This window comes from Anolis sagrei, chromosome X, assembly GCF_037176765.1.
Source record: "Anolis sagrei isolate rAnoSag1 chromosome X, rAnoSag1.mat, whole genome shotgun sequence".
Classification (NCBI taxonomy): Eukaryota; Metazoa; Chordata; class Lepidosauria; order Squamata; family Dactyloidae; genus Anolis; species Anolis sagrei.
In genome coordinates this window covers 63737565-63760002 of record NC_090034.1, presented here as the reverse complement: position 1 = coordinate 63760002, position 22438 = coordinate 63737565, and the positions used below count along the sequence as shown (strand labels likewise).

General features: G+C 43.7%; 1 protein-coding gene across 2 annotated transcripts in view; it reads left to right on the top strand.

The window, feature by feature from the left end:
* Positions 1-18592, top strand: part of SERINC2 (serine incorporator 2) — a 41559-nt gene extending 22967 nt beyond the window's left edge. For both annotated transcript variants that reach the window (XM_060784696.2, XM_060784695.2), the window contains exons 5-10: positions 1766-1903; positions 7954-8123; positions 9342-9432; positions 12842-12983; positions 17195-17407; positions 18045-18592. In XM_060784696.2, the coding sequence (XP_060640679.2) occupies positions 1766-1903; positions 7954-8123; positions 9342-9432; positions 12842-12983; positions 17195-17407; positions 18045-18183 (893 nt within the window). In that variant the 3' untranslated portion in view covers positions 18184-18592. The remainder of the gene's footprint in view (positions 1-1765; positions 1904-7953; positions 8124-9341; positions 9433-12841; positions 12984-17194; positions 17408-18044) is intronic.
* Positions 18593-22438: the final 3846 nt, after the last annotated feature.

The following is a 22438-nucleotide window of genomic DNA, read 5'->3' as shown; positions in this document are numbered from 1 at the left end:
TCTATTCACATTTTCATGTTTTCAAACTGCTAGGTTGGCAGAAGCTGGGACTGACAGCAGGAGCTCACACCGCTCCCCGGATTTGAACCTGCAACCTTTCGGTCAACAAGCTAACCCACTGCTCCACCCGGGGCTCTTGGGAGAGATAAAGCAGGATATAAATAGTAATAGTAATTTGCTGTTTTGAGTCCCCCGAAACAGCTTGACATAAAAGCATTAGCATACAATTTTAAATATACAACTATTTATTTATTTATTTATTTATACCCCACTTTCTCTTGATTTTTGGAGTGATTGTGGAATGAAGTGACAATGAGTAGAACTGGAAGTACTTCATGTGCATGATCTTGTTGTAACCCTGGCAACCACCCCATAAAGTACATTGGCATTATTATCTTAGATATTAGAGCTTGGGCTGTGTCTGAGAGTGAGTGGCTTGGATACAGTCATCTTGCAAGCATTTTCTACTTATGGTGATGGGTTTAGCCACAGTGCTGCATCATCTCTGGGGCAATTATTTGATTTTAAGCCACAATTAGTACCGTATTTTCTGGCGTATAAGACTACTTTTTAATCCAAGAAAATCTTCTCAGAAGTCAGGGGTCGTCTTATAATGGGAGTAGCCTTGTACGTGGGAGTCGTCTTATACATGGGAGTCGTCTTATACGCTGGGAGTCTTCTTATAGAGCGGGTGCTGACATTTCCAATCCAGATTGGAGAATCTATGGTTGCTGCATATTGTGGGGGGAGCTCAAAAATGGCAGTGGCCGAGTCTCTGCCATATGCAGCGACCATATGAAAGCATTAAGGGCAATGCTGTACAAGTATGGTAGAAGAAAATCCATTCATCAAGATTTGTGGACTTAATGTGGTCCTGATGGTGAGGTGAAGGGGTGCCTCACTGGAAAGGTGTAAGTGAAGGGTGGAGCAAGCTGCAGGCGTCCGGGGCACCCAGGGTATGGAAAAAAGAGATAGAGTGGCTCTGGGCCCAGAAAAACACACCTCTTTTACCTGTCTGGCCCACCTTTGTATCCTATTACCGTACCTCCTCCTCTGCCTCTCAGATCTCGCTCCTGAAGACTGCAGTGAAGCGGTGCAGGTGCACATGTATGAGATCTGAGAGGCAGAGAAGGAGGTACAGTAATATTGAAATCAAATCTGATGCTTTTAAAATTTTATTTAGTGTGCGTTGGAAGAGGGGTAGTCTTATACGGTGAGTATATCCCAAACTCTATATTTTAACTGGAAAAGTTGGGTGTCGTCTTATACGCCCAGTCGTCTTATATGCTGGAAAATATGGTATATGGTTGCTGTAGGTTTTAGGAAATCTATGGTCAATCTTGAATCTTACTGAATGATCTTGAACTTGAATTCTTAGGAGGATTAATTGGTGACTGAGGAAAGTTGCATTTCATCATTTGAGCTTCTTGGAAGAAATGCAGGATAGAATTCTAGCCTATAAATAAATATACGTCTGACAATCATTTGATTAAAAGCCTCTAAATCAATCATGGGCACACCTCGGCCCTCCAGGTGTTTTGGACCAACTCTCACCATTCCTAACAGCCTACCTACAGGCTGTTAGGGATTGTGGAAGCTGAAGTTCAAAACACCTGGAGAGCCGAAGTTTGCCCATACCTGCTCTACCTGGAAGAAAAAGTTCTATATCAGAATATGTTTATTTAGTGTTTAAAAAACATTTGTGTGCGAAATAGTTATTGGAAATAGTTTGTAATTCCTCTCCTTTTTTCCCCTCTCAACTCAGTCTGGTTCTACTTTGGTGTGGTTGGCTCTTTCCTCTTCATCCTCATCCAGCTTATCCTGTTGATTGACTTTGCCCATTCCTGGAGTCAAATTTGGCTGCGAAATGCAGATGAAGGCAATAGCAAGTCCTGGTATGCAGGTATGCAAAGACCACAAGTCCATATATGACAAAATGTGTATGTCTGTGTGCCATGCATGTTTAACAAACTCAATGGTTTCCTTTAGGTGCAAGACACAACTATGAGTGTTTAAGGATTTGTTGATGTTAGCGCTGTAATTTTGAGGGATTTTCCCCCCAAATAATTTTAATTAAACATTTACTAGGAAAGTGGCGGCTGGTGGGGGGGAGTGGGGAGACAAGGGAAGGAAAAGGAAAAAATTGGAGTTATTGGTTAGTTGCATCTTTACAAGTGTCTGTTACGTTGCAAGGAGAAAACCGAGAAGGTTTTTGCGTAATGTAGGGGGAGTTCTTTTACAAAGTTATCATAGTACAACTAAGTCTTCCTCTCTATTTCTTTAACACACATTTCATAAAAAGTAGCCGTTCTCTGCCACATGTTGCTGTGGAAAGTACAATATGAATGGGTTCCTGAGTTAGTAATCTCAACAAAATAGCCCACTTATATACAAAATAGAAAATAAATAAATACAGCGAATAATATGAATGTTGAAACTCATTATGCTGTTCAAATACACAGTAATCACAAACAATATTGTATGGGTTTTGTACAATCACTCTGAAATGGTATCAATGTTGTGTGATCTTACACCGAGTTGAACATGAATCAAATTCACAGTCATCACAAACGATATTGTATGGATTTTGTACAATCACTCTGAAATGGCATGGACGTTGTGTGTTCTTATGCCGAGTTGAACATGAATCAGCCGCCCACAACCAGTTTCGGACTTACACCAGGCCTTCCTCTGGTGGTCTGAAATTGATATATACATCAACAATTGATACAAATATATCTATTGAACATGATATAATAAAACACATTTGAAGGTACTTACAAAGTTATACCTGACACTTGTACTCCTTAGAGATACAGGTTTTTATACTTAGTGGAATCTAGATCAAAGGAACAAGAAGTGGCTGTAAGCATTTGAAAGTTACATATACAGAAAATTAGTGTTTTATAAATATATGAATGTATTTCACAGAATAAATGTGTACTCACGGGATACTCTGCTGTGTATTTAATTTTAATTGTGAATATGAAGAATGTATGGGAGTTCACTCAATTTAAAGTGGGGAAGATATAATGTTAAGGAGACAGAGAAGCTCATTTAAAGCTGTAGGAATAAAAAAAGTAAACACCAGATGGCGCTGTGAGTGCCCTCAATGTGCTCAAATAAGGATGTATAGTGTAACCAGAGAATTATATTTAACAACTATATAAATTTGGTTCATTTAAACCAGGGGTCCCCAAACTACGGCCCACGGGCCGTATGCGGCCCGCCGAGGCCATTTCTCCGGCGCGCGCGGCCTGCCTGGCCTGGCCACGCCCACCTGGCGCTGCTTCGCCAATCGCGGAAATCCTCTGCTCCGGCCGCTCTGCCTCCCAGGTGGGTCCTCTGCAGAGCAGAGCGGCCGGAGCAGAGGTTGTCGGAGCAGAGGTTGTTAGCCATTGGTGGAGCGGCGCCGGGTGGGCGTGGCCAGGGAATGCCGGCTTCCCTGGCCACGCCCACCCGGCGCTGCTCCGCCAATCGCGGAAATCCTCTGCTCCGGCTGCTCTGCCTCCCAGGTGGGTCCTCTGCAGAACAGAGCGGCCGGAGCAGAGGTTGTCTGCCATTGGCGGAGCAGTGCCGGGTGGGCGTGGCCAGGGAACGCTGGCTTCCCTGGCCACGCCCACCTGGTGCTGCTCCGCCAATTGCGGAAATCTTCAGTACGCTACATTACTGAAATGGTATGCTACATCCATGGCATTCCCCGCATCTACCCAGCTTGTAACTCTATCAAAAAAAGAGAGCAGATTAGTCTGGCATGACTTCTTTTTGATAAATCCACGTTGACTAGTAGCATTGACCGTGTTTGATTCTAAGTGTTTGCAGACCACTTCCTTAACCATCTTTTCCAGAATCTTGCCTGGTATCGACGTGAGGCTGACCGGATGGTAATTGTTTGGGTCATCCTTTTTTCCCTTCTTGAAGATTGGGACCACATTGGCCCTCCTCCAATCTGCTGAAACTTCTCCCGTTCTCCAAGAACTCTCAAAGATTATTGCCAATGGTTCCGAAATGACTTCCGCTAGTTCCTTCAATACTCTTGGGTATAGTTGATCTGGCCCTGGGGACTTGAACTCATTTACAGCGGGCAGGTATTCCTGGAGGACTTGTTTCCCAATTTGGGGTTGGATGTCCTCTAATCTCTCACCCACTCCATCTTGCTGAGGTTGAAGATGACTTTCTTTTTGTGAGAAGACCGAGGCAAAGAAGGCATTAAGTAGTTCTGCCTTTTCCCTATCCCCTGTCTGCATTGCCCCATCTTCTCCGCGAAGAGGCCCTATCGCTTCCTTGTTCTACTGACATAAGAAAAGAAGCCCTTTTTATTGTTTTTAATGTCCCTGGCAAGCCTGAGTTCGTTTTGTGCTTTAACCTTGTGGACCTTTTCCCTACAGGAGTTGGCTATTTGTTTGAATTCTTCTTTGGTGATTTCTCCCTTTTCCCACTTCTTGTGCATGTCTCTTTTGTGTCTTAGCACAGTTAGAAGTTCTTTGGACATCCATTCTGGCTTCTTTGCATTTGTCCTATTTTTTCTCTTTGTTGGCACTGTTTGCAATTGAGTAATTCACTCTTGAGGTATTGATCTAAGGTATTGATCCAAGATAATAATGTTACTGCCTCATGATATGAACTTGCAATAATAAAAATATCATCACTAAATCTACAGTATTTGATTATGCTGCCTGCTACAGAGTTATTTGTATGAATAAAAATTGTATCATTTTCCAAATTATCCATAAATAAATTTGCTATAGATGATGCGATAGGGCTGCCCATGGCTTCTCCTCGTATTTGGAAATAATATTTTTGGTCAAATTTAAGGTAATTTTTCTCAAGAATAATATTGAGAAGATCCAACAAAAAGAAAGTGGGTGGGTGACAATTAGACCTCCTATTCAAAGTTGATTCACATATGGTTCGCGCCTCCTCTATTGGAATATTAGTATATAATGATGTTACATCTACAGACATCAGAACTGCATCTGTTGGAATGACCAAGGGTTCAATAAGATTAATAAAGTGTTTTGTGTCTCTAACATAGGATGAAATCTGTTTTACAAAGGGTTGTAAATAGTAGTCCACAAATTTGACTAGTGGTTCTAAAACTGAACCTAATCAGACAAGGGTGTTAATGAATTGCACTGATTATATGGATGAGATCCACAGACAATTATCAATAAGAGAGCATTATCTCAATATAGAACAGGATCCCACACATCACATCCAGTCAATTATAAAAACGGTGACATTGGAAGGGCTGTCGCTTGGATATATATCAGAGGATGTGTATAAGTTTCTTCACGCTCCATGGCCCAGAACCCCTGTACTGTATATTCTACCTGAAATACACAAGAACATCAAACCAGTTCCTGGCCGCCCTATCGTATCAGGCATAAGAACACATGAGGTTGATGCCAAATCAAATCAAAATATTTATTTCGGTCATTGACCAGCACAGGAAATAGTGTCACATTTCCAGACAAACCTGGCATGTTTGGTACATTAAAAATATAAATATAACTACTAAAAACACAATATGGGTGAGGGAGCAGAAGGGGGAACAGGGTAAAAACATACAATGCCCAGATCCATCACCAAAGTGTAGATTCAGGGAAGAAGATTACTGGACACACAGTTGACTGTTGGAACTAGTCATTCCCTGGCGGATTTTGTATGCTGCTGCACAGAACTTTGCAACACTGTAGGTTGTAGCTGAATTAGTATCTGCAAGTAGCAGGGAGGTATAAAATTGTCCTGAATGGCCTGGGTGCTTGTCTATCAGAGGTAAGATAAGCCTGGCACGGGTATCCCTGTAGAACAGGCACTGAAGGAGCACAGGTTGATACCATTTCAGAGTGATTGTACAAAACCCATACAATATTGTTCGTGTTTTCTGTGTATTTGAACAGTATAATAAGTTTCAACAGTCATATTATTCGCTGTACTTATTTATTTTTTTGAGCTTACACCTTTCTGTGGCCCAGCCTGGTGATCTGGAAAATAAAGTAATGAGAAAGTGTTGGTTTCTAATATATGTAATTTCTTTATACTTGTGGGTAAACAGTATTTTGTGTTGTTTCTTTATCAGTGTTGATGTAGAGATTGTCTGGTTTGCCTACTCTGGAACATGCAACATATCGTTGTCCTTCTTTAGGGGTCCCTTTCAAATCTATATCTGTCATATGTGTGTGTGTGTGTTTGTGAATCATATATATCTAGGTTATTGTAGGTTTTTTCGGGCTATAGGGCCATGTTCTAGAGGCATTTCTCCTAAAAAAAAATTTACGTTTCGCCTGCATCTATGGCAAGCATCCTCAGAGGTAGTGAGGTCTGTTGGAAATAGAAAAATGGAACCACTGACCGCATAGGGAAGCTGATGAAGAAACATAACATGCAAACAATCTACAAACCCACCAAGAAAATCCAACAAATGCTACGTTCAGCAAAGGACAAGAGGGATCCTCTCACCTCTGCAGGAGTCTACCGTATACCATGCAGCTGTGGACAAGTCTACATAGGGACCACCAAACGCAGCATTGCCCAAACACGCATCAAGGAACATGAAAGGCACTGCAGACTACTTCAACCAGAGAAGTCAGCCATAGCAGAGCACCTGATGAACCAGCCTGGACACAGCATATTATTTGAGAACACAGAAATGCTGGACCACTCCAACAACCACCATGTCAGACTACACAGAGAAGCCATTGAAATCCACAAGCATGTGGACAATTTCAACAGAAAGGAAGAGACCATGAAAATGAACAAAATCTGGCTACCAGTATTAAAAAAACTCTAAAATTACTACAGCAAAACAGCAGAGAGGAAACAACCAGGCACATCTTAACACCTCTCAACAGAACATTTTCCCAGGCTCAGCCAGGCCTTCAAATGCTAATGAAGGTGGTCAGCTGAAACATTCACACCTAGCTTCAGCAGAGAGCTCTTTGCCCCACCCCAGCCATTCCACAGATATATAAACCCATTTTTCTATTTCCAAGAGACTTCACTACCTCTGAGGATGCTTGTCATAGATGCAGGCGAAACGTAAAAAATTTTTTAAGGAGAAATGCCTCTAGAACATGGCCCTATAGCCCAAAAAACCTACAAGAACCTAGTGATTCCAGCCATGAAAGCCTTCGACAATACATATATATCTATCTTTATCTATGGCTGGAGAAGAGCAGTTGCCAAATCCATAGTCTGCCATTGGGCAGTGAGGGCGCCACAAGAAGAATACAAACCTTAGGCACCACAAAAATCCAAAGGCCTTGCCAATCTCAGTGGGCAATGTTGGTGATACTGGGGGACTGGTTCCTTTTGGACCCTCTCCTTCCCCTCTCTTATTTCCCTCAAAATAACAATGAAAGTCGTTATCCCTCAGCTGCAGCTAGCCGGCGTTCCTCCTTGATCTGCTTTTAACTGTACCTGGAAGAAGAATATTGACAAAGCAATGGGAGCACTGGAGATTTTTGTGCACAAAAAAGGGAAGTTTGTGAGAGATTTCAAATCCTACACAGTGGGCAGAAAATGTTGCTGAGCAAAGCTTTGTTCCATGTAGCAGCTTCCTGGGCTTGAAATTGCTCATTGTGGGTGATCTGTGATCAGTGTTTGACAATGAAAGCATGTGGATAGGATAGGGCCCTTGCAAATTCCTTGTAACTGTTTTAAACATCTTTTTGAAGGCACTCCAGATGTCTTCTGACCTTGTGTGAGTTCTCAAGTATTTCTCATAGTATAACTCCAACAAGGAAGCTGTCATCTTGTCCCTTCAAATAAGAACCTGAACCTATGAGTAGTGCCCTCTATTTTTGCACCCATGCCACCCCTACTCTTTCCCATGATTACTTCTCTCCCATTGTTGGATTGTTTTTCTGCCTTTTTTTGCTTCTAGAACAGACTGCCCAAGAACAAGGGCCTCTCAAACTAATCAGTACTCATATATTTCTTTTTTTCCAGGCCTCTTTTTCTTCACTTTCCTTTTCTATGCAGTCTCCATTGCTGCTGTGGTGCTCTTGTATGTGTATTACACCAAGTCAGATGGCTGTACAGAAGGCAAGGCATTGATCAGCCTTAATCTCATCTTTTGCGTGATTGCGTCCATAGTGTCCATTCTGCCCAAGATCCAGGTAAGCTCCTTGGTTAGTGAGCTGTGTTGTGTCTTGGTTGTGAGATAAAAGTGGAATACAGAGGAGGAGGAGGAGAAAAAGAAGGGAAGGAAGAAAGAAAGGAAGGGAGAAGGGAGAGAGAGAAGGAGGAAGGAAGGAAATCTTCAATACTCTCACAGCCAGCATAATAATTCAAAGGGGTCATTGGTCATTCTGGCTGTAGGACAACTTCTTCTAGCTCTGAGGAACATTTACGAAGCAGAGGTTGGGAAAGTGTGGCCCTTCTGATGTTGCTGGACTTAAACTCCCAACAGTCCTAACCTTTGATGGGCACTGCAGGCCAGTAATGTCTGGAGGCCTGTGTTTCCCCATTCCTGAATCAGGCATCTTTTACCTCCTTTTTGCCACTCCCAGTGATGAAAAGAGCTTGTTGAACAGGTCCTTGTATCCTGGGGCCTTCAGCAGATCAGCCTTGGCCTGGCTGGCTGGCTGCAGTTGAGGCGTGCCTGATGTCTGAGCCGTGCTCTTCAGATGGCAGGTGGCTTTTGTTTTTTTTGAAAATGTTCTTCTGGACAAGTCTCCAAAAAGCTACTGGCACACCCTGGAGACCATTTTTTACAAATTTTATTTTGGTTCACAAGTCAAGAAAATGATTAGAGAGAAGACATGACTGTCTTCGCTGTAAATGTGATATCAGTAACAGTTATGCATCTTTGGTGATGCTATGTTGATCAGGAATCAATCAAACCCTGCAGACAAGAGACGTTATTATATATTTTGGGGGGTTTTACCCCTCTTGTTCTCCAGTGAATATGGGTGGTTCCACTTATCCCCACTTCATCTGTGTGAGTCTGGGAGAAAATGATCTGAGAGGCACACAAAAGCATTTTCAAGGTCTGAACCTAGATCTCCAAAGTTCCATGCAGCATTCCAACAATGACACCACACTGGCCTGCAACTGCCCATTGCGATATGCTATCTGTGTTCAAGCATCTTGTTGGCAACAGAAGTTACCAACGGAAACTTCTAGGTTGGTCTTTATGTCTCCTTTCTTCCCCCTTATGTGGTTCCAGACCACTACATTGGGAGAGATGTTGTATGTGTCTTGCCATTTGACATAAGCCTAACAAATGTAAAAAACACCCGATTGCTTTACTGTTTCCAGTAGCACGGTGAGGCTTTCTGTGTGTCTGTTCCGGCTTCAGTGCTTTAACAGGAGCAACTTCTCCTCTTCCATAGAATGCTCAGCCCCACTCTGGTCTCTTGCAAGCTTCCGTCATCACGCTCTACACCATGTATGTCACCTGGTCAGCCTTGGCAAATGTACCAGGTAAGCAGCATTTCAATATTCTTGGTCCAGTTTTAGAAGATATGCCCTGTTTTTAAAGCCGTGGAAGATCTTTACAAAACGTGTTGCGTCATTTTGCTGCTCGTGGCAAAGAAAAACCATTCCATTCCACATGCAGAAAATGTGATCTACCCTGCAGTGTCTGCCCACCATTCCTGATATCTACTACCTAAGGCAGCTATGTCATGCTGCCCAATGGCAGTCCCAGTTTTGGCTCAACTGAGTGTGAACTTTCAACTGAGCAAAGATATAAAAAAATGGGAGAAATCACAACTGGCTTCTCATCCTGGAGAGAGATTACTAGTGGAGTCTCATGAATACTTTTTAAACAAAAGTTCTTTTTATTACAATTTTGGTCTAAGAGGGTATATCACAGGCCTGGGCCCTCCCTCCCTCCAGGTGTTTTGGACTTGAACTCCCAACATTCCTAACAGCCTCAGGCTCCTTCCTTTCCCTTTCCTTTTCCACTTAAATGGCTGAGGGGGAAAAGGAAGGGGCCTGAGGCTGTTAAGAATTGTGGGAGTTGCAGTCCAAAGTACCTGTAGGGAGGGATGGCCCAAGTTGACCCAGGCCTGGTATATCAGAACAACTTTTCCTCTTTTACAGAAAGAACGGCATTAGACATACAGCTACATTGGCTAAACAACAAAGGAGATTTTACCACATTACGCAGCATTCACACTTACACATTACTTCATGACATGCATCCATCACCATCCTTCCTCCGTCTCCTGGAGAAGAACACCTGCACTTAGGCCAGATTGCTTCCCTGCAAATCTTCCACTTTCCCAATACTTCCAATATTTACCCAAAACACAATCCTTACCTTCCAAGGTGGGAGGCGACCAGACTTCTGCTTTCCATGCAGGTCTGTTGCCCTGCAAATACATCAACTCTCTCTCTCTCTCTCTCTCTCTCCGGTAGGCTGTTAGGAATGGTGGGAGTTGAAGTCCAAAACACCTGGAGGGAGGGCTCAAGTTGGCCCATGCCTGGGGGAGGGGCTTCTTTACTGTTTTAAATAGCATTTTATTCTTTATGCACGGCAGGTGACCTGTTCTAATGGTGTAAATAGTTCTGTTTTATTTTATTTTTCACTCTTTGTACGTCTTTAATTGCATTGTTCTTTTTAATTATAAGCCCCACATTTTGGGAAAGGTAGGACATAAACAAATATAAATATAGACAAAATACAGTAGTAATAGTCCTAGCTCAGAGATGGGGGCAGCTCAGGCCCTGTATCTGTATCTCCCAACTCTCATGCTGGCTTCAGAAGGATCCTCTGGCACCCCATCTACACTGCCATATAAAATCCAGATTATCTGCTTTGAACTGAATGATATTTCAGTGTAAAGTCATATAATCTGGTTCAAAGCAGATACTGTGGATTATTTGCTTTGAAAATCTGGATTATATGGCTGTGTAGAAGGGTCTGAGTTTTCCTAGAATCTCAGAATTCCTTTACTGTGATATCAACACTTGGTAACCTCCTTCCTTCTGTATTTTTAAAAAATCCATAGGGTTTGTAACTGGCAGGAAAAGCTTTAAGGTAAAAATATGCCGATACATTCAGTCTCATCCCTTGCCTTTGGCCCTGTCCTATTTATTTATTTATTTAAAATACTTTTACCCCACCCATCTCAACCCCTGGGGGGACTCAGTGTTGATTGTTGTTGTTGTTGTTGTTGTTGTTGTTGTTGTTGTTATCCTCACAACCTCTGAGGATGCTTACCATAGTTGCAGGAGAAACGTCAGGAGAGAATGCTTCTAGAACATGGCCATATAGAGAATGCTTCTAGAACATGGCCAAACGTACAACAACCCGTTGTTATCTGTGTTTATATACCGGCTTTCTTTCTCCACATGGGGTCTCAAAGCATCTAACATCTAACACAGTGGTTCTCAACCTGGGGTCCCCAGATGTTTTTGGCCTACAACTCCCAGAAATCCCAGCCAGTTTACCAGCTGTTAGGATTTCTGGGAGTTGAAGGCCAAAAACATCTGGGGACCCCAGGTTGAGAACCACTGATCTAACACCTACCCAAACTAGACAGTTTAAAAAGAGCAATACAAAAGTGAAAAAACAATTAAATAATAAGTGTGGTAAAAACAAAATTAAAATACAGCAAATTCATTAAAACAGCCTTTAAAACACATGCCCTCCCCTCCCCCTGGAGGAGACTGGAGAGTTCTTCAAAATGAAATTGGCCCCCAGCCTGGAAAAGGTTGCTATGGTCGAGGGATAGGAATCACGCAGCCCTCCAAAAGGTGAATGGCACATTTTGCCAGCCCAAGGTTTTTCACAATGTCCAATGGTGAACAACCTTGGAAATGTAATCCAACAACATTGGGAAGAACCTGTGATTATTAACTTTGCTTTAGTCAATGAGAAATTGTGGGCTAATACATACAAACATACATAGATAATACACTATATTTATATTCTGCTCTGTCTCCCTGAGAGGACTCAGAGCAGATTACAACATACACAGAAAGGCAAACATTAAATGTCTTTAATCCAGTGGAATAAAAATGACACACAAATACACAGAACAAAGGTAAAGCCTTCCCCTTTCATCTCTGGCTTCTGGAGATGGTGGTCAATTCTGGCCATGGGGAGGTGCTCTTGTAACATTTCCAAGCCGAGGAGCCTGCTGCCCGTAGACACCACTGGACGTGTTGCCTGCATGCCTGCCTTTATTCCCTTCCCGCCGAAGCGGTACTTATTGGTCTATTCACATTTGTGTGTTTTCAAATATTGGCAGGAGCTAGGGCTAACAGCGGGAGCTCAGCCTGACCTGCGGCTTCGAACTGCCAGCCTTTAGGTCAACAGATTCAGCAATTCAACAGTTTCACCCGTTGTGCCATTGCAGCCCCATGGCAGCATTGCATCTTTCAAAGTGCACTGAAAGAATGCCTAAATCACGATGAATATCAAAATATAAGCACATTTCCAAGTGGGAAGCAGAGGCAGAGCTGAATATAGGATTTGATAGGAATATCACAGTGCTTGGTGATATTTTGAGAAACACGGCAGAAATGAAACTGTCAGATCTTCACATCCTTGTGTTAAAGAAGAGATGGGGGAAATGGCAGGCCTCAGTAATTGCATTATCAGTTCCCCACAGCCTTGCTCGGGATGGCTAATGATTAAGGATAATGGGATATCTCCTGCAGGTTTCATTCCTGTTCTAGAAATTTCTCCCATGAAGCAAACGTGAGGCCTCTAAATGCAGGGAAAGCACCCAAGTGTGTTTTTCATTCTGTGTGTCCAGATTGATATTGCCACCTTGGCATGAGTTTAGCAGTTGGCGTTTTGTGCATTTAAGAGGCCTGTCAATTTCTTAATTGTAAATGGCTTGGGCTCTATCTGTTTTTGTTGATTTCTTCATAGACAAACACTGCAACCCAACCCTGCTGGTACGAATAGAGGGCAACCAGAATGGTACTTCTGTCAGCGAACAGCCAACTCAATGGTGGGATGCCCCAAGCATTGTAGGATTGGTCATATTCTTCCTGTGTACACTTTTTATAAGGTGAGTAGTCAGAAGGTGTGGAGGCTGTTAAGACATTTCAGCAATGATTCCTCCCAAACTAATACTCATGCTAACATAAAGCAACCTTGCCACCAAAGTGGGAAAAAAACCAGTAGTCAGACAACCAGAAAATGAGAACAACCTTCATGAACCTTTTACATCTACCAGATTGGAGACAGTTCTCAATAAATGTAAAAAGCAGCTGGCCTGGACAATCTACTGATGGAACAAATTAAGAACTTTGGTCCAAAAGCAAGGTGCTGGCTGCTGAAGCTGATGAACAACTGCACTGCATCCTGTCAGATCCCTAAAATCTGGAGGAAACCAAGAGTCATATCAATCTTGAAAGGAGACAAAGACCACAATGATCCAAAAAGCTATAGACCCATCTCCGTGTTGTGCCATCTCTACAGAGTTCTGGAGAGACTTATTTTGCATACAATTATGGAAAAATGTATGTATGATTCCACAGCAAGCTGGTTTCAGGAAAGGCAAAAGCTGGACATCACAAGTGCTCAACCTGACTCAGCACATAGAAGATTGTTTTGAAAGGCAGCAGATTACAGGACTTGTCTTCATAGATCTGTTAGCAGCTTATGACACCGTAAAACATGACCTCCTCCTGAGAAAAACTTATAATATCACAAAGGATTACCACCTCACCCGCTCCATAGGAAATCTGCTACAAAACAGGAGCTTTTTGTTGAATTCCAGGGCTAGAGAAGCGGCGAAAACAGAAGAATGGCCTGCCTAAGGGGAGCGTGCTTGCCCCATCAATGTTCAACATTTACATAAGTGACCAATCACTGCCAGAAGGGACAGAGGGTATCATCTATGCTGACAGCTGTGCCATCGCTGCTCAAGCGGGGAACTTTGAAATGATTGAACAGAAAGAAGCTCTCTGAAGCTTTAGATGCTCTTACTTGCAATTACAGGGGAAAACAGCTGATTCATAGATTCATAGATTCATCCCTCTCCTCTTCTTGTCATAGTGGCAAACAATGGCTGTGACATGGCTAGTGTCTGTCGCTCATTGCCTAGAATCATAGAATCAAAGAGTTGGAAGAGACCTCATGAGCCATCCAGTCCAACCCCCTGCCAAGAAGCAGGAATATTGCATTTAAATCACCCCTGACAGATGGCCATCCAGCCTATGTTTAAAGCTTCCAAAGAAGGAGCCTCCACCACACTCCAGGGCAGAGCGTTCCACTGCTGAACGGCTCTCACAGTCAGGAATTTCTTCCTAATGTTCAGATGGAATCACCTTTCTTGTAGTTTGAAGCCATTGTTCCCTGTCCTAGTCTCCAGGGAAGCAGAAAACAAGCTTGCTCTCTCTTCCCTGTGGCTTCCCCTCACATATTTATACATGGCTATCATATCTCCTCTCAGCCTTCTCTTCCTCAGGCTAAACATGCCCAGCTCCTGAAGCCGCTCCTCATAGGGCTTGTTCTCCAGACCCTTGATCATTTTAGTCACCCTCCTCTGGACACATTCCATCTTGTCAATATCTCTCTTGAATTGTGGTGCCCAGAATTGGACACAATATTCCAGGTGTGGTCTAACCAAAGCGGAATAGAGGGGTAGCATTACTTCCCTAGATCTAGACATTATGCTCCTATTGATGCAGGCCAAAATCCCATTGGCTTTTTTTGCTGCCACATCACATTGTTGGCTCATGTTTAACTTGTTGTCCACAAGGACTCCAAGATCTTTTTCACACGTACTGCTCTTGAGCCAGGCATTGTCCCCCATTCTGTATCTTTACATTTTCTTTTTTCTGCCTAAGTGGATAAATTACATTCATTCTTTTTTCCCAATCCCTCTGTGGTTAAGAAGTACATTAGTCACAGTAGTAAATGAGGCCAAGGGGTTGGACCTTTTTAAGATGGTGAAAGAATCTCCTTGGAGCATTTTTTTAAACAGTGAGACATTACTACTACTACTACTACTCCGTTTTATCTCTCCTGCAGGAGACTCACAGCGGAAATAGTAATAGTAATAATTACTATGTGCTGAGCATCTCTGGCATTGAAAGTGTTGGCCTGGTGTGGAATTCCTCTGAGAGTATAGCCTTTCTGCTGGTGTACCGTGCGCCTAGCGCACCAGCAGACACCCTATCCCAGCTGTGTGAGACTGTGTCGGAGTGGTCCTTGAGGTTCCCCAGACTTACCGTCTTGGGGGATTTCAACGTCCACGCTGATGCAGACTTTTGTTCATTAGCGGCTATGGACCTAGTGTCTACCATGGAGTACTGGGCCCATGCATTGATCGGGACACATGCTAGATTTGATTTTCAGCTCAGGAATTCAAGTGACCCAAGCCTCCACAATAGAGGTTCCATGGTCGGATCACTGCGCCCTGAGAGTCCGGTTGGAGCATGCCTACCCACGCTGCAAGGGCACCGAGCCAATTTGGGCTCGCCCAAGGAGACTTATGGAACCCAGTAGGTTCTGGAATGCTCTGAGGGATCTGGATCCTGCCAGTGACTCAATCAATGTGCAGGTGGACACATGGAACATTAGGCTATCCAATGCACTCAACGAGATCGCTCCTAGACGCCCTTTCTGACCCCACTGAAATCGGTCTCCTTGGTTCACCGAGGAACTTCGACTGATGAAGCGGGAAAAGAGATGGCTAGAGGGCGTGTGGCGAGAACTCCGTGACGGAGCATCGAGATCAGCTTATGAGGCATTTAGGGAGTCCTATGAGCATGCTATCACCGAGGCAAAGTGAGTATATTATGCTTCTTTGATAGCGTCTGCTAGCTCACGCCCGGCAAAATTGTTCAAAATAATTCGATCTCTAACAACGGTTCCTACCGTCCCAAAAAGTGGTGATCAGGCCCCTTCAGCCGAGGTTTTTCAGAGCTATTTTGCAGGCAAGATCTCGCTACTTTGCCGGGACCTCCCCACCACAATTGATACAGTGAGAGAACTTGAGACTCCATGGCCACTTGCTGGGCCCGTCCTCGACCGGTTCATCCCGCTGGATGCAAAGGCTGTCGATAGGCTTATAGCTGCAGCTAGACTGACCACTTGCTCCCTCGATCCGTGTCCCTCTTGGTTGGTGAAATCCTGCTTGGAGGGATTACGTGACCCTCTGTTGAAGATTATAATCAGCTCCCTTGAGCAATGAGTTTTTCCAGAGGGTTCAAAAGAGGCAGTGGTCTCTCCACTGCTGAAGAAACCAGACTGAGATTGTTCGGTTCCCCAAAATTACCATCTGTCAGCTGCAAAAGGCCAACCTACTGGGATCTGCACACATTATTCGCTGATACATCACATAGTCCGAGACACTTGGGATGTGTGATCCAATACAACAACCAGCATAGTGATCTTGTTTGCTGTGTATTAATCTTGTTGTGTTTCAAATAATAATAATGTGCATTTATATCCCGATTTATCTTTCCTGCAGGAGACTCAAAGCAGCTTAACATAAAAGCATCAGCATACAATTTAAAACACTGGTTGGAGGAGAAGCTAACTGTTGCTAGCTCTCTGTATAGCTATAGCAACAGTTTCAGGAGTGAGGCGAATGAAGTGTTAGCATAGTTATTATGTGAATAAAGTATAGTAGGCCAAAATAATCTGTTGAGATTTTGATAGCTGGATGTGTCAAGGTAAAACCCATTCTGCTAAGCATGTAGTGACCAAACCAGGTGTAAAAGGATTAGGACAAAAGAACTGGACATGCCTACACTGAGAGGTGGGACTTTTCAGAAAAAAGTCTTTGAATAATGAGACTGATAAGCAGAGTATAAATGTCCTAGATGCTATGATGTATTTGAGGCTGATACTGCTACAGGTTCCCCTAGCAGTTATCCATATTCTGTATATGGGAATACAGTGCATTTGTATTCCCATATACAGTTTGGGAAATGAAAATAAAGGGAAAAGGCTTTCTGGGTGAGCAGAAATGAGGCTCCTGAGTTATTGGAAGCACTTCAGCATATATGCATGCCCAGGGAACCACTGCTCTCTGGGTCACAAAAAAGTGAACCGGGAGAAGATTGATGGATGCTTCCTTTCCCAACATGAACTTTAAACCCCTCAAATAATCATGGCCATCAATGTAGCATTTTGAAAAAGTGAAGTGATCCTAAAATGTTGCTGATTTCTGGGGTAGTTAGTACGGATGCAAACTGCTGTGAAAGGATGGCTAGATGGGCAACAGAAGTATGACCTCATGGGGATGACCTATTCTTCTTCCAGCATCCGTTCCTCTGACCATGCCCAAGTGAACAAGATGATGCTGACGGAGGAGAGCCCAGCCATGCTGGGGGGTGGGAGCCCTGGCCCTGAAGATGGGGTGCACCATGCTTATGACAACGAGGAGGACGGAGTGTCTTACAATTACACCTTCTTCCACTTTTGCCTCCTCTTGGCTTCCCTTTACATCATGATGACACTCACCAACTGGTACACGTAAGTGCTTTCTGATACTGTTACAGGTTCCCTGGCAGTTGTCCATGTTCTGTATATGGGAATACAAGCAGTGTCCGAGTTACAAACATCTGACTTACAAACGACTCATAGTTAAGAATGGGGCTGAGAAAACAGGAAGTAAGAGGAATCTATGCCAAGGAAGGGAAATTCGCATGAAATGCATATTCAAAGCAGCACAACAAAATGCATGTTAAAATAGTTGCTACCATACCGTTTGAAATATAAAATAGCCTTTGCAAGATCTATTAATTATTACAAAATGCACAATATTAAAAACAAATGTAAATGTTTGTGTGGCCACTCCTTAGAAAAAACAGATAATTTCTAATCTCCTACTTTATTGTTTTTGTGATCTGTTATCCTGCCAACACAAAAATAATACAGAGATGTTGGTTAAAATAAAGTTAAAAGTTAGTAACATTGTGGAGATAAGACAAATCTCGTTGTTATACGTGTGTGAGTTTCTCAAGCATGAGATTGAGATTGTGCTCCTCCTGCCCTTCTGGCAAACCTCCCATAGATGTTTCCGTGAATATCTGTTGAAAGAATGCTGAGTTAGAGGTGCCTATATCTGATCTAAGATGATGATGGTCTGTCCTCTCTCTCTCTCTTATAGACCTGATGAAACCTATCAGAACCTGAACAGCCCTTGGACTGCAGTCTGGGTGAAGATTTCATCTTCCTGGGTTGGGCTTTTTGTCTATTTGTGGACACTGGTCGCCCCTCTTGTGCTTCCAGACCGTGACTTCAGTTGAAAGATCTAAATTACACTTCCACCACTGAAATTATGCAAGCGGAAGATTGGGTATCTGTAGGAAATAATGCTGGGAGCCCTTGGTCCCTTTAATTTCTGGAATCGCCTCTGGTGCCTCTGAAAACTCAGAAAGCCCTTTCTGAGTTTCCCCTCCCATTCCCATTTATGTTCAGGCAGATCTACAGCTCTCATGCCGTTCTTTACTTCTCATTTCCTCCCCTAAAGAAAATGTCACAGTAAACTGTTACACTTGATGGTATGATGGAGAGGAAATGAACATAGTTTCGTTTCAGCTGATAAAGACCTGTAAACATATAGTGATGATGGATCTTAAGGAGCAAAAATATTTGCTGATTTTCCCCCTAAAAGATGTTCAAGATACTTTAATAAAAACATGCTGTTTTAAAGAACTTTTGACCAGTTTGCCATGTTACAGAAACCTTTCAGAGAAATCAGAGTTTATGAAGATCTGTATAACTGGAAATAAAGATGTTTAGACAAATGGTTAGGTTTGTGAGAATTTAAGCAGAATTGGACCGCTAGACTTCAAACCTGATCTCCCCAGTGCATTTGAATAATAGAATCATAGAATAATAGAGTTGGAAGAGACCCCATGGGCCATCCAGTCCACCCCCTTTCTGCCGACAAAATATCCCTGACTGGTGACCATCCAGCCTCTGTTTAAAAGCTCCCAAGGAAGGAGCTTCCACCAGTTTCCAAGGCAGAGGGTCCCACTGTTGAACAGTTCTTCTTATGGTCAGGAAATTCTTCCTAATGATCAGGTGGAATCTCCTCTCCTGTCATTTGAACCCATGGCTCCACTGAGGCCTAGTCTCCAGGGCAGCAGAAAGGAAGCTCCCGCCCTCTTCCTTGTGACACCCTTTCACTTATTTATACATGACTCTCCTGTCTCCTCTCAGCCTTTCTTCTGCAGGCTAAACAGACCCAGCTCTTTAAGATGCTCCTCAAAGGGATTATTTATGGTCTTCAGACCTTTGACCCTTTTATTTGCCCACTTCCTCTGGACTCCTTTTAGCTAAGAGTCAATATCTCTTTTGAACTGTGAGGCCCAGAATTGGACAGAGTCTTCCAGGTGAAGAGGTCTAACCAAGGCACCAGGACTTCCCTTCATCTAGACCAGGGGTCCTCAAACTACGGCCCGTGGGCCACTTCCGGCCCGCCAAGGGCAGTTATCCGGCCCGCGGAGGAGGAGCACCCCCCCCCCACACAGTGCCCCTTCCTTGGCTGGCTCACGCTATCTGTCAGGCCCGATGGGCAGCATGAGCCAGCCAAGGGCAGCTGCTCCGTATGGCCTACTCGCGCGTAAAGCACCTTGCGAGGTGCTTTACGCAAAAGTAGGCCGCACGGTGCTGCTCCCCCCTTGGCAGGCCGACGCTATTCGTCAGGCCCGATGGGCAGCGTGAGCCAGCCAAGGGAGGCTGCTCTGCGTGGCCTACTCGTGCGTAAAGCACCTTGCGAGGTGCTTTACGCAAAAGCAGGCCGCGCGGTGCTGCTCCTCCCTTGGCAGGCGCACACTATCCGTCAGGCCCAATGGGCAGCGTGAGCCAGCCAAGGGAGGCTGCCCCGGCACTCCATGCAGTCATGCCGGCCACATGACCTTGGAGGTTTCTATGGACAATGCCGGCTCTTCGACTTAGAAATGCAGATGAGCACCACACCTCAGAGTCAGACACGACTGGACTTCATGTCAGAGGAAAACCTTTAACTAGGAAAATTGTGGAAGATCCAGGGTGGGAGAAAGAACTCTTGTCTGTTGGAGGTAGGTATGAATGTTTCAATTGGCCACCTTGATTACCATTTCATAGCCTGACAGTTTTTAGGGAGAATCCTTTGTTGAGAGGTGATTAGCTGGCCCTGATTGTTTCTTGTCTGGAGTTCCCCTGTGTTTGAGTGTTGTTCTTTATTTACAGTTATAATTTTAGAGTTAATACTGGTAGCCAGATTTTGTTCAGACTAGAAATAGGATGATTTCCCATTCTCTGCTCCTGGAATTACTGCCTAAAGAGGGCTAGAAAGAACCCCCTCTAAGGGCCCTTCCACACAGCAAAATAAGATATGTGCAATGTGCAGAGGAATTCTTTTTATTGATTTTTTTTTAAAAAAAACTATAGTCCGGCCCTCCAATGGTCTGAGGGACAGTGAACTAGCCCCCGGTTTAAAAAGTTTGAGGACCCCTGATCTAGACACTCAACTCCTTTGGATGCAGTCCAAAACCCCATTGGCTGTTTCAGCTGCTACCTCACACTCTTGGCTCATGTTCAGCTTGTTCTTCACAAACACTCCAAGACCTTTTTCACACAGACTGTTGTAGAGCCAGGCGTCCCCCATCCTGTGTTTGATTTTTTTCCTGCTTAAGTATCATATTTTACATTTGTCTTTCTTGACATTCATTTTGGAGATTTGGCCAATTGATGCTCTAATATGTAAAGGTCATTTTGCATCCTGATCCTGTTCGCTGGAGTATTCGCTCTCCTTCCTAATTTGGTCCCATCTGCAAATGTGATCAGCCTGCCCTCTGAATCTTCATCCAAGTCATTAATAAAGACGTTGAACAGCACTAGGTCCAGGACGGAACCCTCTTTATGAAGGTCCACTAGTCATTTCTTGTCATGATGAAGAAGAGGAACCATTGGGGAGAAGCACCCGTTGGGTTTGGTCGCTTAACCAATTGAAGCCTCCATCATTTACACTATTGGATAGCACTGCTGGGAGTTATAATCCAGTCACAGCACACCAGGATTTCCTCAACTGTTAAGAACAACCATTTTCCTCAAGCACCATGACTGATAGCTAACCTAGGAGGATATAAAACATCATTCTATACTCCTGAGTCAGCAGTATCATTCTACCTAATGGCAGGACCAAGTCTTCCCGCATACTGTGCTTTTGTGAGGAATTATATGGAAAACACCATGGTCTTGGGCCTCAGCTGTGTTTACGTATTTCTATTTGTCAGCTGCCAGCCATGAAATTGTTGCGTGGCCAAGAAAAGGAACCCAGGATACAGATAGCAGACTGAGAGCGCAAAGTCTTGGCCATCCAACACTAGAGGGCAACACCTGCCTTTGTAGGACAAGAGGCACTACCTATTGTATGCATTGTTGAATACCGTAGCAGTAGCATTCCTTAGTATTCTAGATAAGGGGTCCCCAAACTTTTTAAACATAGGGTCAGTTCACGGTCCCTCAAAATGTTGGGGGGCGGGGGGGGGGGCGGATTTGTTATTGCCTGCATGCTTGCAGAGACCAGAGGCCTGGTGCATGAGCAACAACAGTAAGGAGGAGAAACACAGCCAACAATGTCAACATACTGTGGTGGACATTTCAGCAGATCCCCCATGATGCTGACATTAGATAATATCCCTGTGAACCACCTCTTTCTTTTCACTGCTGCATCGTCATTATTGATTTTATATATCAAACTGAAACATCCCACCTTCCATTAAATACAGTAAATCATCTTGTCCCAGATTTTCCTTTTCTCCCAAAGGGACCCCACTTCATTTTTTTAAAAAAAAAAATAGCTGAAGTGATTAATGAAAAGGCCAAACTCTTCTGGAAAAGTTCCCTGAGTCCGCTCACACTCACAAGCAATGCCCATGAACCCGTTTTAGAAAAGAATTTTGGTGAAAGAGAATAATCTAGGCTGAAAAGCAAGATGGAGTGGATGAGGGATTAGAGGACATCCAACCCGAAATTGGGAAACAATTCGCCCAGGAATACCTGGCCACTCTAAATGAGTTCAAGTCCCCAGGGCCAGATCAACTACACCCAAGAGTATTGAAGGAACTAGCGGAAGTCATTTCGGAACCATTGGCAATCATCTTTGAGAGTTCTTGGAGAACGGGAGAAGTTCCAGCAGATTGGAGGAGGGCCAATGTGGTCCCAATCTGAAGTGCTGCAGGGTTCTGTCCTGTTCAACATCTTTATTAATTACTTAGATTCAGAGTTAGAAGGTATGATCATCAAGTTTGCAGACGACAGCAAATTGGGAGGGATAGCCAATACTCCAGAGGACAGGAGCAGGATTCAAAACAATATTCACAGATTAGAGAGATGGGCCAAAACTAACAAAATGAAGTTCAACGGGGACAAATGCAAGATACTCCACTTTGGCAGGAAAAATGAAATGCAAAGATACAGAATGGGGGACCATGCCTGGCTCGCGAGCAGTACGTGTGAAAAAGATTTTGGAGTCCTCATGGACAACAAGTTAAATATGAGCCAACAATGTGA